This window comes from Leucopleurus acutus (genome assembly GCF_964270905.1).
Source record: "Leucopleurus acutus genome assembly, chromosome: 11".
Lineage (NCBI taxonomy): Eukaryota > Metazoa > Chordata > Mammalia > Artiodactyla > Delphinidae > Leucopleurus > Leucopleurus acutus.
Genome location: NC_139152.1, coordinates 21965040 through 21983546, shown reverse-complemented (window position 1 = coordinate 21983546; position 18507 = coordinate 21965040). Strand labels below are relative to the sequence as shown.

The 18507-nt window shown below is 42.5% G+C and overlaps 1 protein-coding gene across 1 annotated transcript in view; it reads left to right on the top strand.

The window, feature by feature from the left end:
• The window catches only part of ITPR2 (inositol 1,4,5-trisphosphate receptor type 2), a 526257-nt gene that overhangs the window by 466626 nt on the left and 41124 nt on the right, over positions 1 to 18507 (top strand). Inside the window, exon 55 of the mRNA XM_082849662.1 lies at positions 5225 to 5385. Within this exon, the coding sequence (XP_082705788.1) occupies positions 5225 to 5385 (161 nt within the window). The remainder of the gene's footprint in view (positions 1 to 5224; positions 5386 to 18507) is intronic.

Below are 18507 nucleotides of genomic sequence, written 5' to 3'. Positions count from 1 at the left end.
GAATTTCCAGCTTCCTACCTAACATCCCAACATTGGTTGTTCCGTAGGCATCTTAAACTCAACACATCCAAAATCAAATACATCCTCCCTTTAAAATCTCTTCCTTCTATTTTTTTTCCTCTTGATTTAGTGATATTACCTTAAACTTGGTCATTCAAGTCAGAATATCGAGTAGTCCTAGATTCCTCCTAAATTGGTACCGCTAATCGGACATCAAGCCCTCTTCAGTTTCTACCCCAGAGTCCTCTTCAATCTTTATTATTGATACATTCAATTATTCTGTGAACTTTAGTTGAATGCCTACTGTTTTCCAGCTACTATGCCAGGTGCCGGTAATACAAGAATAAATCAGACAAAGTAGTAGAGCCTAAGATAGAAACAGACAAATTTTCATAACAAAGACACAGAGAGGACCAACCAAGGGAGTCAGAGCTGTGGCAGTGGTTGAGTTGGCTCTTGGAGAAGAAATTCCTGTAAAGTGGGAAAGAGACTAGATGGGGGCGTAGAGTTTTCAGAGGAGTTGGTGTGTTTGGAGAATGGTGAGAAAGTCAGAGTGACTACAAGACATGTGCACAGAGTGGATAGTCAGTGCCTGAGTCTGAGGGCGACCTCAAGTTCACTGGTGGACAGGGATTTCATTAACAGAGGGGAAGAAGAAGGGCTAAAGAAACAAATCTTTGATGAGTTGAGTTTGACATGCCCATAAGTTATCCAGGAGGCAGCGGGAAGTAGAATCTAAAGTTGAGAAGAAGGGTCAGTACTGGGGATAAAGATCGAGAACTCATCAGCATGATGATGGTTGAAACCATGGGAATGGATGATCAAGCTTAGAGAGCAAGACCCAGTGAAGATGAAAGACAACCAGTTTCCCTCCCTTATATCCCTCCTCCCCTGTCCTAGTCCCCTGGAGTCCTACCCTTAGCCTCTTCTCTCACAGTCTTCCTCTAAATCCTGGCACAGGGAGTTACTTAAAGCACAGCTCCCAGTATGCCAGGCTCACTCAAAAATCTTCAGCATTGGGCTTCCCTGGTGGCGCAGTGGTGGGGAGTCCGCCTGCCGATGCAGGGGACGCAGGTTCGTGCCCCGGTCTGGGAAGATCCCACATGCCGCGGAGCGGCTGGGCCTGTGAGCCATGGCCGCCGAGCCTGCGCGTCCGGAGCCTGTGCTCCGCAACGGGAGAGGCCACAGCAGTGCGAGGCCCGTGTACCGCAAAAAAAAAAAAAAATCTTCAGCATAAAGCACAGACTCCTTAGCTTTGTGTTTAATACTTTTCATGGTTTGTGCCAAATGTACCATTTCATCTTAATTTCTGAGTGTTCCCTCCTGGCCACACCAGAGGAACTGACAGTCCCCTAAACAGGGCATTTACTCTCATCTCTAGCTTTGCTGTGCTATTTCCTCAGCCCAGAGGCAAAAGAACATGGCTTTGGAGTCAGGAATATTTTTATTTAAATACTGGCTGACTTTTCCACTAAATAGAGGTGTTAACTTGAGCAATTAATTGAATCCCTCTGAATCTCTTTCCTCACGTGCTAAAAGGTCAGATCGGATTATTCTAATTATTATAGCATATTTGGACATCTTTATAGTTGTCAGCGTAAATAGGTGCTCAATAAAAGTTAAGTACCTTTTCTTACCATTCGTCTCTTCTCCACTTGCCATGATCATGTTTCATAGGCCAGACATTTAAAGTTTTATGCCTCTTTGAAACCTTTTAAAGTGTACCTGGTCAGAACTCATTTTGTCCTCTATGTTTCCTTGGAAGATTGTATCACTTCAGAATATAAAACAAGTTGTCTGTTTCCTCTCCCCTATTATAGGTTAATTGATGGTAGACATTATCTTTATAGTCCTGTGTATCTTGCAACAGGTAGGGAATTGTTTGAATTGAATTCTAGGAGAAAGCTACTTTAAAATTTTCTCCTTTTTTTTTTTTTTGGTAATAACTCTGTTGAGGTACAATTCACGTACTGTATGATTCACCCACTTAAAGTGTATAATGCAGTGGGTTTAGTATATTCAGAGTTCTCCATCCATCATCACAATCAATTTTAGAACATTTTCATTGCCCTCAAAAGAAACCTCATACCCTTTAGCCATCACTGCTCCCTTCCTTCCCATCAAACCTTCCATCCACCTCAGCCCTAGGCAACCATTGATCTACTTTCTGTTGCTATAGATTTGCCTATCCTGGACATTTCATGTAAATGGAATCATAAAATATGTGGTCTTCTGTGACTTGCTTCTTTCACTTGGTATGTTTTCAAGGTTCATGTTATAGCATGTATCAGTACTTCCTTTCTTTTTATTGCAGAAAAATATCCACTGTATGGATATACCATATTTTGTTTATCTTTTTATCAGCTGATGAACATTTGGATTGTTTCTACTTTTTGGCTATTATGAATAATGCTGGATATTCATGTACATGCTTTTGTGTGGACATATGTATTTCTTTTGTGTATATACCTAGGAGTGGGATTGCTGGTACACATGGTAACTCTATGTTCAACCTTTTGCAGAACTGCCAAGCTATTTTGTAAAGTTGCACTATCTTACATTTCCATCAGTAGTGTAGGAGGCTTCCAAGTTACCCATGTCGTCATCCACATTGCTATTATCTGGTTTTGATTATAGCCATCCTAGTGGAACAATTTTTTATGAGTGACATAGTCTTTTTTTTCTTAAAGTAATGAGAATTTATTGAAACAATACATGAGCCGTTTAAGATAACAGGTGCAGTAAGCAAAGAGCCATCATGGAGAGCCAGATGCTATTCATGAAACTAAAGCAAGACCCTCAGCCCCACCATACACTATTACCCAACAGCTTTTTTCTTAGCTTCCCCTTTCTTTCTGTCTAGAATGGCTTCCCTATGCTAATTGCTTCTCTCTACTTGCTGCTCTACCTCCTGGTTTCTGCCAGTTCACAGCTTCTACTGCCTCATTGCTTTCTGCTTATATCCTACTCTTTCTGCATCTCTTCAGTTCTGTTATATTCTTAGTGACATAGTCTTAATTCACTCAATTAATATTTTATTCAGTGCCGACTATGTAGCAGGCAATATTCTAAGCTATTGGGACCATTGGTGAAGAAAAGAGACACATATATCTGCCCATGGACATGCAATAAATAATCAACATAATAAGCTCATATCTAAGTTCCTGGATAAAATGATATTCCTCTTTTCTGTGCCAGTTAGCAGGCTGGATTTTTCTTGCACAATCATTTTTACCTCTGTAATTGAGACTTGTGGTCCAGTTTAATAGAACACCTTTGATATGGCTATATTCAGTCTGTTAAGAGGTGATAAGTGCTCTAGGAAAAGGAAGGGGACAAGGAAAGAGTGATTGAAAGTATTGGCAAAACGGAAGAGACAGGCTATAGGATTAAATAAAGTGATCAAGGTAAGCCGCATTGAGAAGGTGAGATTTGAGAAAAACTGGAAGGTAAGTGAGTTAGTCAAAGAGATACCCGAGAGAAGAGGTTGTGGGCAGAGGAAACAGCCAGTTCAAAGGCCCTGAGGCAGGGGTCTGGGTGCAAGGATCAGCAGGGAAGCCATTGTGGCTGGAGGAGAGTTAGCAAGGGAGAAGATAGAGGGAGACAAAGTTAGAGAGGCTGGAGGGCCACATCACTTAGGGCTTAGCAAAAAGATATTGCGTGGGATGTAGTTAAACTCAACAATTATTCGATGTTTTTCCAAACTTTGAACTTAACTGGGCATCCTGTATTTTCCCCGGCAACCCTACTTGTAGGGCACTGTAAGATCTTTGACCTTTATTCTGAGGAGGTGAGCCACCGCAGTGTTGGGAACAGAGGAGGGACACCATCCTGCTCTGGTTTTTAAAGAATCTCTCTGGCTGCTGTGTTGAGAATAGACCACAGAGAATAAAGGTGGAAACAGGGGGTCTGGAGATTATTTGGGTAATCCAGATGAGACATGATCATGGCTCAGACCAGAGTGGTAACCATGGAGGTGGTGAGAAGCAATCAGATTCTGGGTATATGTTGAAGGTAGAGCCAGAAGAATTTCAGCATGAATTGGATGTGGCATGTGTGTGTGAGAGAGAGAGAGGATTCAGGGTTGACTCCTAGACTTTTGGCTTGAAAACTGGAAGAACGGAGTTGTCATGGAATGAAAAGAGAACATGGGTGGAGCAGGTTTGGGGGAGAGGATTGGATTTTATTTGAAGCATGCTGAGCTGTTGATAGGTCAAGTAAGATGAGGCATAGCCATCTGCCAGCCAAACTTTATGGTATTTCCCGTAAAAATATCCAGTAATGTAATTTAAAGGGTCACGCCTTCATTGGGGACAGGTTTTTTACTTATCGTATTTTGTTTTGCATCTTATTGTTTAAAGGGTCTTCTTCATGCCTAAATGGCCAAATGACCTTTTTTTAAAAAAAAAAAAAAATATGTTTAGGAAAAGAGTAGCCAGGTTTGGAATTCAATTTCCAGATTTCTCCTCCAGTATCTGAACTGCAAAACCAGACTGAATCCCAACATCCCATTTTACTTGGCAGTATAATTCATTTTTCCATAGATGTTTTTCTTCATCCCCATTCATTTCCTTTCATCTGCGCTTCAACCTTTGAGAGAAAAGAATCTTACTACCCAGTGAGATTACTGCTCCGTGTCCTTCCAGAGGCTAAAAATATGCCCTAGAAATTGAGCAGACCTTCCCCTCCCCAAAATGCCTGGAACACAGTAGTCTAAGGGGTGGAATGAGCCTGTGAGTCCTTACTGCACTCAGAGCCCAGATATCTGTGGACATTCGTTTGCCCTTCACTGATTACAAGTGGTTTTGAAGAGATGACTGTTAGCTGCCTTTTCTCCTTTTACCCAAGTTTCCGGTTAAAATGACACACTCTTTCTGCCCTGATTAGCAAGCGTGCTTTTTCTTGCACAATCATTTTGACTTCTTTTTCTTAGACTTGTGGTCCAGTTTAATTTGACAATTTTGATACAGCTATATTTAAAATTGTCTGCGAATTTTACATCTATAATAGGACTGTGCATTTCTAAGGATCCACAGGAAAGAAATTAAAAACTCTATGACTTTTTTTTGCAGGCCTTATATACTACGTTGTTTTTAATCATAACATTTTAAATTGTCACGGTCTTTCAGAAAGCGTTTTTTCACGATAATTATTATGTTCTGTTTTTATGCCAAGAAGCGAGTGCTGATTAAATTACACACATTGTGTCTCCTGTGATTTGCAGGACTCGAGAGGGACAAGTTTGATAATAAAACGGTTTCTTTTGAGGAGCACATCAAGTCAGAACACAATATGTGGCATTATTTGTACTTCCTAGTCCTGGTGAAGGTGAAAGACCCGACTGAATACACCGGACCTGAAAGTTACGTGGCTCAAATGATTGTGGTGAGTGAGAAGAGGGTTTGCATCTGTGACTACGTTGCATTTTGTCTGCTTTCACCTTCCCTACCCTACCTTTCTCCCAGAACATAAAGTTTCTAGCAATCATTTTGTTAACTTTTAAATAGGACTGGCAGTCATTGAAGAGCCCCTATCCCGGCTAAATCATTGGTTCCTAGTGGACTTCTTGGTTATACACACCAAATCTAAGCCTCAGGTGTGCAGATGGTATTTCCTGGAGAATTCTCTGTGCAGTGAATTCAGTCCTGTCTGTCATCCTCTGACCTCATGCCTCCTGTCATCACTAATGTCTCAATTCCCCAAACCTGGAACTTTGCCATTGGCAAAAGGAGATTCATACTTTAAGAAATTCCTTGAGTTGCAGAAATTAAGGATTTAAGCAATTACATTGTGTTCGGGGAGAGGATAATGTTCGGTCCCAATGGGAGAGCACTGGCTTTTTGTCAGCACACATTTTGGATAGATTGACTGGTGTTGGTGATAGATTTGCACTGATCTTGCTGCATCCAGTTGCTTGTAACTCCTCCTTAAGATCAGTAGCATTGCACAGAGGGCGTGGTTGTCCATGATTTGAACTTTCTTCTGCTTCATAGAAGATTAAAACTAACAGGGTTAAAGAGAAGTCAAAGTTACAACGTTCTTGTATCCATGATACACAATTCGGGAGTGAGTATCATTGAATCTGATATAAATTCTTGTGTATAAACATAGCCATATATTGGATATCTTCTCAAAAATCATCCTCCAAAATTGTGTTAATAACTCTTTGAGAATGAGACCTTAGAAGAGTCATGACCCTCTTTGATGCTCAGTCCCAAGGATAACATTTAGTAAAACCAAAGTGTCAGAAGAGCCGGGTAACAGTGGGTCTATGTCTTCCCCTCTGCGAACTTACCATCCACTTAGGAAGACATAAACTACAATATAGGGAAAAACCAAAGAACATTTTCAGAGGCTAACATCTCACTAAGTACAGGTTAATATCGCAGTAGTTTACCTTACCTGACAATATTTATGTGTCACAGGAGAGCTACATGTAAATTGAATTTTTATCATTCAGCGTTTGCCATCCTATCTTATTGACATGCATTCTACCGTAAGTTGTTTTCTCTCCATTCTTCATATGACAGTGGGCAGAACCTAACGTTGTTTCTTTTTCTCCACAAATCCTTTTCTGCCCTCTCTCCCTTCTACATTAGGAAAAAAGGTAATCATTTTGAGGCTATGCACTCATAGTCATCATTTAAACAGTCTTGATCTCAAGATGCTCAGAGACTGTGTGAAACATTTGGTTTCTTCTTGCTAGGGGAGAACCATGTACAGCATTGCATTTAAAATGTGACCTCACGCTGCTAGATTTTACCGAAGTTTGACTAAATTGAATTAATATGTATTTGGCAGGCATCCATTATGTCCCTTGGACTAAAAGATTGCAGGGAATACGCTGAGGAGTCTGAAATGTCCCTCCTGTGCCGAGGAATTTAGAGCTTACGAAGAAGAGGAGGGGGACAATAAACCCAAAGTAGAACAGGCTAAGTTCCCCAAGAGTGGAACAGATGGAAATCTGGGAAGGCTTAAAGATGTAAAGTGACATCCAACTGGAAGGTGGTAGAGGAGAATCGGGGTGTGTGTGTGTGTGGGTGTGTGTGTGTGTCTGCGTGTGCATTACATGAGACGGGGTAGAGTTTGTGCAGATGGGGAGTGGCTGCTGGATTCAGAGTGAGTTCCTGTGAGAAGGAACAGCCTGAACAAAAGCATAGAACTGGGACATTCGGACACTCGGGACAGTTAGTTGCCCGGTTTCACTGGTACACAGTTTACGTGTCAGGAAGTTCTGAGCGATATGACCCAAGAAGTAGATTGGACTTTTGAGCAAGAAGCCTAGGTAGTTGGACATTATTTTCTCTCAGCAGCGGGAAGCCACCGAAGACTTTACCTAAGGGAAGAATGTGGCCCGGGGAACAGTGCTCTGGAAGTGGCGTGTCGGCTGGTTGGGAGAAGGGAAAGACGAAGTCAGAGGCAGCATCTGGCAGCTGGTGAGATTAGGAGGTGGGTGTGGAGAAGCGGGGCAAGGGGAGGACCGCGAGAGGAGACAGAGACTCCCGCCACTGGGAGCCGGGTCATTGGGAGAAAGGTGGTGAACGGTTTCAGAAAGTCTCTGTTAGGAGGAGAAACCAGTCAGAGAAGAAGACTTGTGGATTTTGAAATGAGACCGGAGGCCGAGTCATGGGTTAGGAGGGCCGGTGTAGTGACAACAGTGTGGGCCTTACAGCCAGAAAGATCTGAACTCCAACACTGGCTCTAGCACGTCTGCTGTGTGGTCTCGATGTCTCGGGTGAGTCTTCAAACCTCCCTGAGATTCCACCTCCTCACCTGAAAGGCAGAAAATTGGTGTGAGATCAGTGAGATGACATGTAAAAAGTGTCCAGCTCGGGACTTCCCTGGTGGTCCAGGGGTAAAGAAGCTACCTTCCGATGCAGGGGACGAGGGTTCGATCCCTGGTCGAGGAGCTAAGATCCCACATGCCGTGGGACATCTAAGCCCGCGCACCACAACTACTGAGCTCGTGCGCCTCAACGAGAGAGCCTGCGTGCAGCAATGAAAGATCGCACATGCCTCAACAAAGATCCCGTGTGCCTCAACTAAGATCCTGTATGCTGCAACTAAGACCCAACACAGCCAAAAAAATAAAGGAAATAAATAAAATAAAATAAACATTTTTTTAAAGTGTCCAGCTCATGGTAGATACTCAGTAATTGACAGTTTTCAGTGGCATCGTCCACATGGAATGACAGTTGAAGCCTTCAGGTTAGCAAGAGGTGGGAGAAGGGAGAAATGCAGAGAGAGGAGAAGAGAAAGCCAGAGACAGAACCTGGGGGAATCTCCCATTTAGGAAAAAAGAGAAAGACAAGTAAAATAAGTAGAAGAGAAGACACTGAAAAGGGTAGAAGAAGAACCAGGCAATGGAGCGTGTTAGAAGCCAAGAGATGAGTATTTCCGTGTCAGAGTTCACAGCATCAGTTGCTGCAAAGAGGAGACGGGTCCAAGCCTTTGAATTTTGTGATAAGGAAATCACCAGGTGACTTTCACTGTGAGAGAAGACTGCTGCAAAAACGTTGACCCATCTTTAGCTTTCACATTAAGACCCGCATTTTGCCGGGCTCTCGTGCTTGAATTTTTAAGACATACTGATCCGTGTGTCTATCCATCCTCTCCTGTCAGAACTCTCTCCAGAACCAGGACAGGAGGGAGGAGAGCCCACAAGCTTATTGCAACATGAACTATCTCATTCTCATCCAAGCAGTGCACACCCAAGAGAACAGGCACTGGTCCTGGATTTTAATGGGCAGGAGAAGAAAGAGAGATATTAAGCTTTGGAAGGATGGAAACAAAAAGTCACTTGCCGGTAAGAGTGTTCATTTACTGCAATAGCCTTTTTGGAAAACTTCTAAAAATCTGTAGTTGATGAACCCAGTTTGGAAAATCTGTTATTCCAGGCTCCTTGGAGATTACGGCCTCCTAATCTTGACCCTCCTAGAGAGAGAAGATTTTAGAGCACATGGCAAGTTGAAGCATGTCTGTAGCTCAATTCAAAGACTACATTTTCTCTCCCTCCAGGTCAGAGGTAACTACTCTTAACAGTTTGGTAGGAAGACTTCCATTTTGCTACCACTTTAATTTTTGGTCCTTAAAAATAGGTGCATTTACCAAGTTGATTTAAGTGCTTAAACCAGTAGAGCTTTAGAAGAAGTTTTTAATTCCTCATAATTGACGTAGCTTTTACCCTCAAGGATTTATGCAAAATAAAATAAGGAAGTTCTTCATATTTGTTCACAAAACAACTCATCTGAATTCTACACACTTTAAGCCTGGTTTGTACCTAGAGGCCCTTAGAAAATGTTTCCTGTCTTCTGGTGAAATGAGAAAAACAAGAATATAACAAGTTTGGGGATGTTTCTCCCTCTGTATGTTTTTTCGCCTCCAGTACTTCAACTTTATTCTTTACTACTAGGTCCCATAAGGAATATTTATACTAATGTGCATTAAAACATACATTTTAAGTAAGTTAATATATAGCTTCTAGGGGTTAGAATCTTAGGAAGTACATTTGTGCCTCTACATCCCTCTAGTGACAGGATCAAGACCCTGAAATATTAACAGAAGCTTAAAAATTCCTCACCCCTGCCTTCAAACCCTACACCAAGCTGTTGGACTATCCACTGTCTGAGTCTTTGAATTAACACAAAACCTCTTCTGGGATATTGTTAGGGGAGATGTGAATAGATCAAGGTATTTGGGTAATATATTTTCTTCTGGCAAACAAACGCTCATTTTTGATAAGAGAATGATATTTTGAGCTAGTATTTATTGGGGACAGAAAGTAAGAGACAGAAAAGAAAGGATCATGCAGAAAAGTAAAAGTAATGAAAGAGAATCCAATAAACTCGGAGGAAAGGGTCTAAGAGGATAAGTCCCGCAGCCTGTGCTAGTAATGGCCTGTGAGCATCCCTAAGCCCTTTTGCCTCTCCCATTACTCATAGGATGATATTGAAGAGGAACAAACAAAATAGAGATCATTAGAAAAAATGCCCAAGGCTTTTAGAGGTTTCTCTAACACTTTGGAGACATTTTCAGTTGTTCGTTTGCTGAGGTATGTTCAGGACCTTTGGGAATATTTAGTACTTAATTTGACAAACAGTGGGATCAAAACCAGAGGTACCTGGAAGGACAGGTACCACATGTGTGTTCAGAGAACTGCCCACGTGTTCTGGTGTACTGGGCTGCGACCCAGACCCTGGCTGACCATGCCCCATGACCATGGCTTTGTGGGGACCAGTTTCTCATTTTAGCACATGGCACTTTTAAGCTCTTCTACTTATTTGACTCTTGACTAAAAATTCTTTGTGGACATCATAGTGATGTCAGCTGGGACAATTTAACTCGTGTTTTTGGAGGGGGGTTGTTTTTTAAATTTTTATTAGAGTATAGTTGCTTTACAATGTTGTGTTAGTTTCTGCTGTACAGCAAAGTGAATTAGTTATACATATACATATATCCCCTCTGTTTTAGAGTCTTTTCCCATATAGGCCATTATAGAGTATTGAGTAGAGTTCCCTGTGCTATACAGTAGGTCCTTATTAGTTATCTATTTTATATATAGTAGTGTGTTTACGTCAATCCCAATCTCCCAATTTATCCCTCCCCTCCCCTTCCACCCTGGTAACCATAAGTTTGTTTTCTAAGTCTGTGAGTCTGTTTATGTTTTGTAAGTTCATTTGTATCATTTTTTTAGATTCCACATATAAGTGATATCATATGATATTTGTCTTTGTCTGACTTACTTCACTTAGTATGATAATCTCTAGGTCCATCCATGTTGCTGCAAATGGCATTATTTCATTCTTTTTATGACTGAATAATATTCCATTGTGTGTGTGTGTGTGTGTACATATACACACACACGCACGTGCACACACACACACACACACACACACACATATATACATACCACATCTTCATTCATCTGTTGGTGGGCATTTAGGTTGCTTCCATGTCCTGGCTATTGTAAATAGTGCTGCTATGAACATTGGGGTGCATGTATCTTTTCAAATTATAGTTTTCTCTGGATATATGCCCAGGAGTGGGATTGCTAGATCATATGGTAGTTCTATCTTTTAGTTTTTTAAGGAAACTCCATACTGTTCTCCATAATGGTTGTACCAATTAACTCATGTTTTTGTTAACATAATAATTGTCGTGACACAAAAAATAATTGTAAGTTTCTTGAAGGCCACAACCAGGAATAGAGTAGCTTTTGTTCTGTGTAAGACCAGGGCAGATGATAGCTATAATATATATTGAAAGCAGTTCGATAGACACTGAGTGCCTCTTATATGCTAGCGGCTGTGCTGTGGGTTTGATACGTAAGGATAAATAAGAAGTAATCTCTTCCCTCAGGAAGCTCAAAACGTTTATTCAATGAGTAAATAAAATAATGAGTGAATTAACAAATGAACGGTTTATTCTTAGCCCTCTGGTAGTTGGACATAATTTACGGAAAGATACACCAAAATAGCTGCAGGAGTTGAGAACACGAATTTCTCATTAGGCAAATGTCATCTTTCCCCTCTTTTAAAATCGGAAGATAAAGACGCAGCAGGGATGTTATGCCACCTGAACCAAGTATAATGAATGCAATATTAAAAGTCGGATGGCTGATTTGAGAGACAGGCAATTTAATCCCTCTGTCGTCTCTCAGTATTTCTGAAGGCTGACCCATCCCATATATGCACAAATCCTCAGCAGTGCCCCCGAAGCTGCTGTCCTAGCAGAGGGGCAAGCATGCGCATTGGTGGGTGGTTCAGCGTAATTCACCCTTCAGAATGAATTCTTCCTTGCATAATCTATTAAGGCCTCAGAAAGAGAGGGGTTGTCCTTTTAATGAGATAGAAAAGAAATGTAGTCACCCAGAAGGAAGGAAAAGAGCTAAGAATTTTCCAGATGTTGTTTTCTGTGTCTGGAACTCAAAATCAATCTCGTTTAGTTAAACCGTATTTTTGAGCCGTAACTATTGGAGGGAGGATATATTTGGGCTCATGAAAGACATCAGGTCTTCTAAGATTTGTATGTACCCCTCCTGCATTAGCACTGTTGGCCAACTTAATGTCTGCCTTATTGTCATGTGCCATAATTATGAAATTATATGTTCTGATCCTATTATTTCCAATTTACGCTAATTGTGTAATTGAATGTAATTAAGCCAATTATGTAACTGCTCAATCTTGAAAACCTATTTTAAAGACGTTAGAACATAATAAGACACTTTTAAAATGCTTACATTTCAAGGCAAGCTGGGGGCGGGAGGTTGTAGCTTCAGAATGTACAATTAAGAAGGAAATGTCTACATTCAAAGAGATGCCACCTCTACTGTCCACGTTTTAAATCCAGACATGTGTCTTCAATTTAAGAGGGATCTTTTTCCATTCCCAACTCTGGATTTCATTTTTGTTGTGGGACCTATCCTATACATTGTCCTAATTTCCTATTTAGTATTCGTACTATAATCCATGAGTTACCACATATTTGTGCAGGTTAACGTCTTTCTAATTCTCTTCTTATTTTGAAAATAGAGATAGAAATGGTGACTATTTAACGGTGTGGCTGTACACGGAGTCTTCATCTCAAAGACTGTCCTCAGCGCCGGAAGTGAGGGTGGAAGGATTTGGGCCAAATTGTTTTAAATGAGATTCGGATGGAAGTGGGGTGGGGAATAAGGTCGAGGGCAGGCACTTGAGGCGGGGACTCTCAGATGTCATTGACTGCTTCCTGAATTGATCAGAAACTGAATCTGCTGGTGTCCGGGTAATAGTCCTCCAAGTTCAAGAAGCTAAAGTGGCTCTTGTTAGTTTTTCTAATCAGTGTCTAAGGAGAAGCTCAGCGTCAGGGAAGGCACCTGGGCATCAGATTCTGAAGTCTGACTTCCTAGGATTCCCATTTATAAGATCGAGGACGACTTATTCCCTCTGTACTTCACATTACCCATCAATGAAGGAAGTGTAATCAGACAGTCAGCACTCGGAATAGAAGAAGGGGAATTGTCTGGAACCTGGAGGCCTCCTGCTGTGCCAGACCCTGTCCCATTAGCTGCCAGGTCATGGGGAGAAGGGGGAGGTAGGGATCCCAGGGAAAGAACCTGGGCAGAGAAGGCTGCAGGGTCATGGAGTCGGGGAGCGGGATTTAGAGGGCTTGGGACAGCAGGTAATTCGGCAACTGGGAGATACTGCAACAGTTTTAGCAACTAGTATAGCCATATCTGTGCAAACCAGCTGAACATTGACCCTGTATATAACAAGACTTCCCTTGCAGAGTTGCTACCAGGATTAAATCAAATCGTGCATACTAACAGTACTATGACTAATGGGACTTCCCTGGCGGTCCAGTGGTTAAGACTTCGCCTTCCAATGCAGGGGATGCAGGTTTGATCCCTGGTCGGGGAGCTAAGATCCCACGTGCCTCTCGGCCAAAAAAACAAAACATAAAACAAAAGCAATATTGTAACAGATTCAATAAAGACTTCTAAAAAATGGTCCACATCAAAAAAATCTTTAAAAAACAAAAACAGTACTATGACTAATATAAATTGACATTCAATGAGTGCTATCTGCTGTGCAGTTTGACATGCATGATCTCTTTAAAGGCCTTGTATCAACCCCGGGAGGCAGTCTGTTGTGATTATCCCCATTCTACACATGAGGAAACCGAGGCTTAGGGAGGACACAGCCAGCAGAAGGGGATGCTGTGTCGATTACGTGCAGGACACATGCAAGTGGCCAGCGCGCGTGCTGTTGTTCTACGATGATGCTGTTAAGTCGTGTAAAGCTAGCAGCGATGCTTCCTGTGAGGGCGGGTGCCCAGCACAAACCTCACGCTCTACAGAAGAGGGACCGCAAACGCGCCCTGCAGACCGGGGCTGGGAGTAACCTGGCTGGGAGACAGGAAGTCAGCGGAGAAGCCTACAATGGCAGGAAGGCCTGAGAGGAATACAAATATGAAAACTGTCCTCGTTCAGCTCTAGCTGGCAACTGCAAGTTTCCTGCAAAGATTAGAAGGGTTACAATGACAATTATTACAGTTGCAGGCAAGAAAGAAGGAACAGGACATTTCCATTTAATTTGACAAGCATTTACTGGGGAGACTATGCATGAGGCACTGATGGAAACAAGAGTAAAACATCATCACTGCCCTTACAGAACCAGAGTGTGATAGAAAAGACAGGTATATTCACCAGAAACTATAGTGCAAATCAGAACTCCCATGAGAGAGATAATAGATGTTCAGACACACAGTAGCTGGAGAAATCTTAAAACAAATTATACCAGTACACCCCTGATTTATTAAAACCCTTCAGTGGTACTTGGAATAAAATTTAGACTCTTCCCCGTGGCCCTCTTATGCCATCTGGCCTCAGCCTACTTCACCAATTCCATTCCATCCCACCTTCCTTAGCCCACGACAGTTCAACCACATTGGCCCTTTTCTTTTTATCGAAAACGCCACACTTTTCCCTGGTCAGTACCTTGGTGTGTGGCTGCCTTCCATTTGCAGTTGTTGTCCCCAAGCTCCTTCCATGCCTGGCCCCCTCCCTGACACCCCCATTCTGGTTACTTCCTTTCCTGTTACCCATTAGAGCACGTATATTCATCTGACCTAATATTGTTTTTATACTTATTGACATGTTTATTCCTCTCCACTACGACTCAGGCATTTACACATCTGTTTCGTTCACTGCTGATTCCCAGCCCCTAAATTAATGCCCAACACATAGTAGACACTCAGCATAGATCTGTTGAACAAAGTAAATAAGACATTGAGGCACTGGAACCCAGGTGACAGCACAGCCCTTTCTGGCTGAAGGCTCCAGGGACAACTACACAGAGAAGATTAGGAGGAGAGTTGGACCTTAAAAAATGAGGATTTTGTCAGAAGGGATGGAGAGGAATATATTCCAGGTGAAGTGTGTATCTTTTTTTTTTTTTTTTCGGTACGTGGGCCTCTCACTGTTGCGGCCTCTCCCGTTGCGGAGCACAGTCTCCGGACGCGCAGGCTCAGTGGCCATGGCTCACGGGCCCAGCCGCTCCGCGGCATGTGGGATCTTCCCGGACCAGGGCACGAATCCGTGTCCCCTGCATCGGCAGGCGGACTCTCAACCAGTGCGCCACCAGGGAAGCCCTGAAGTGTGTATCTTTAAGGGAAACTGTAAGCAGAGAAAAAGAAAGAAAACTAATTCAGTGTATACTATGTGCTAGCAGCTTTGCATGTTATCCTATTTAATTATACCCATTTTATGTTCACTGAGGCTCAGAGAAGCTTATTACTTATCCAAGGGTCTCAGTAAATAGGGCTTGAACCAGGATCCAAACATACATTTTTCTGGCACCTTTGTATATGATTTTACCTTTAGCTATTCCATCTCCTAGTGAAGAATCAAGTAGAACGACTAAAGTCAAATATATGTAAGTTCAGTGTTGGAGAAAAGGGAGGGCAAAAAAACCCAAACCCCAACCAAAAGACATCCTTTGGAAGGAGGAAATCTCTTTCTGCTTCTCCAACACGTATTTTAAGGAATTAGAATCCTTAGTTTTTAAGCTGCAATAGTTGAGGTATGATCCAGAATGCCTTAAAACTGCAAACCAATAAATCTTTTTCCATCAGTTCAAGATTTGTTCATCCAATAAACGCAGGCTCACAGTCTGAGTGCTTGCTGTGCTCCAGGCACTGGGCTGCCTAGGGATTCAAGGTTGAGGCAAATACCGTAGCTTCCTTCAAAAAACATTGGTGAAATACAGCAGAGAAATCAAATAAAGGGTGGTGATGGCCCATTGCAGCTGTGGAGCCTGCTGCAGAGCAGACAGCCTGGGCAGGGAGGCTTCACATGGTCAGGCCTGGATGCTTCGGTGAGTCAGTAAATGAGGAGGGAGCAGGTGGAGGGAGCAGGTCAGCCTGTCTAGGGAGAGAGTGAGGCTGTCCAGGAGGAAATGTAACTAGGAGCCTGATCACAAGGTCCTTGTGTGCTCGCAAGTCTGTACCCCGAAAGCTAAGGGAAGCCCTTCAGAGATATTAAACCAAAGAGACAAGGTCAGATGTGCATTTTAGAAAGTATGTTCCATAACAGTGTAGGAAACGTATTCAAGGGGGCCTTCCTGGAGCAAGGAAAAAAAGAAAAAAACGGGTAGAAAGATTTCATTTCCTAGCAACAGTGATGAGAGCTGGTATGAAATGCCACTGCGGATTGAGAGGAAGTGATGAGTATGAAATGATTCAGGCAGAAGACTCACCGAAGGCAAGAGGAAAGAGGTTTCAGTCTCTGGCCTTAGATAGTTGGGGGTGCTGGGTTGAGCAGTGGGGCCCAACCCAACTCCTAGGAGTTCCTCAAGGGCCAGCTGAGGAGATGTGATGATATCAGTGTCCAAGTGCACAGGAACAATTTGCGTGTCTAAGTGCATATGTCCAATAAGAAACTGAATAGATGGGTCTCCAATTCCCACAAGGAGTTAGAAAAGATCAACTACCACAGGGGGAAGATTTCCAGAGCATAGAGCAGTGGCTGGTATATAGTAGATACTGAATAAAAAGTTGTTAAATGATCATAAAATTTATACACCACTGGAGTATACTTGATAGCCAAAATCACAGATTTGTATGAAGTGCTCCAAGGGAAACTATACAGAGTGAGTAAATCAGAGAAACACGCTCTTAGACAGACGGACACGAAACTGTAACTGTTATTTAATACTGATAATAACAACTAATGATAATAATAATGTGTAGGTCCTACCACCCAGATTTTACTCATCGAAAAGTAGAACCAGAAAGGAGAAAAACAATTTTCATAGGAGGGCTCCAAAAGATGATTTTAACTTTTCATCAGCCAGCGAACCTAGAAGTGTTTTGGTCAATATGTGGATATCCTGTAACCCAACACTGATTAATAAGTTTTAGTGTGGAATTATGCCGCAAACCCAAATGTTTAGAGCAAAGTGATTTGGGCTTTGTTCAATCTATAGAAGCCTCTCTGAAGTGGTGACCCATCCTAAGGCATTTATTTGAAGCTTCTAAAGGGATGCTCACATCTCTGATTCTCATAACCTTGATAAAAAGATTTCTTCCCACTGTGCCAATGAAAATTCTTGTTTCAAAGTTCTAGTCATTACTGTAAGATCTTGTTCAATTCTCAGTTGGCTTTCTGGAATAATAATGTTCACATTGTTAGGACTGATACATTTTACTCAGAAATTCTGGCTTTCTTCCAGAGAGTAACAGATGCCATGAAAATGTAAGTTGTGGGAATGAGAACTATATACTGTAAAGCCACACAGCTTCTGTCTAATGGTTTTTAATAGGCCAGCATAGCCTGTGCCACATCGTGAGTAATTAGTCAAGATGGCAATTAAGCTGAAACACTACTCTTGTGTTAGGTAAGGTTATCAGGCAAGCTAGTTTCCATAGGCTTTTGGACTAGTTTTATCTAAGGGAATTACTGAAAAATAGTTGCTGAATTTTACAAAAATGATTTAGCACTTGTATTTCAAAGATGAGTCACGTAATGTCCTGTTTGTGGAATCAGTTACTTTTAAGGGGATTTCAAGATCAAGGTGTTTTGAAATAATGGCAACTAAGGTAAGTCACCCCAGCTCTGAGTCTTGTTTCCTCACCTGTAAATGGGGATCCTACCCCTCTTTGCCAGGATCCCTGTATGTATTCAACAAAACCACCTCCATCCTTGGGCCTGACATGGTGTCTGGTTCCTGGTCATTGCTCAAGAAATGTTTGACCATTCCACTTCCGCTTAAAGTATTGGCCTCTTAAAATAATATGGCTACATTTAAATACTGTTTTGCAGATTCAGAGCATTCTTAAGCCTTTTAATGTTCAAACCCTTTTCTGATTCAGCATCATGTTTCTCTTAGAGGTCAGGCAATGGTCAACTTCATTTGTTCAATAAATACTACCTACCGTGCCCTAGGCACTGCGTTAGCCCCTGGAAAGGTGGGCAGAGGAGAGCAGGACAGGTGTGGCCTGTCACGGAGTTTCCTGTTTAGAGCAGAAGGCAGACCCTAAACAAGTCACCACAGTTTTTACATAGTGAGTGTTACCACCAGGACAGGCCCTGCAGAAGGACCTTCCTATATCTTGTGGCCTGACTCAAACTCAAGTCCATTTGCATTTGTTCCTTTGTTAAACTGAAAGTCAGGAGCTCACTTAAACATTTGAATGGCTTGAACCATTGAAACCATTTGAGTTCAACAAGTGATTTTAGGAGAGATCTTGCCACAAAGAGGTATGGTGTGATGCCAGCAGGAGAGTCCCAGAGAGGACACGGGGCAGGGCTGTTGTGGAAGGAGTGCAGGAGCTGCCACTGAGTCAGAACAAAAGTGCTGGGAGGGGCTTCCCTGGTGGCACAGTGGTCGAGAGTCCGCCTGCCGATTCAGGGGATGTGGGTTCGGGCCCCCGTCCGGGAAGATCCCACATGCCGCGGAGCGGCTGGGCCCGTGAGCCGTGGCCGCTGAGCCTGCGCGTCCGGAGCCTGTGCTCCGCAACGGGAGAGGC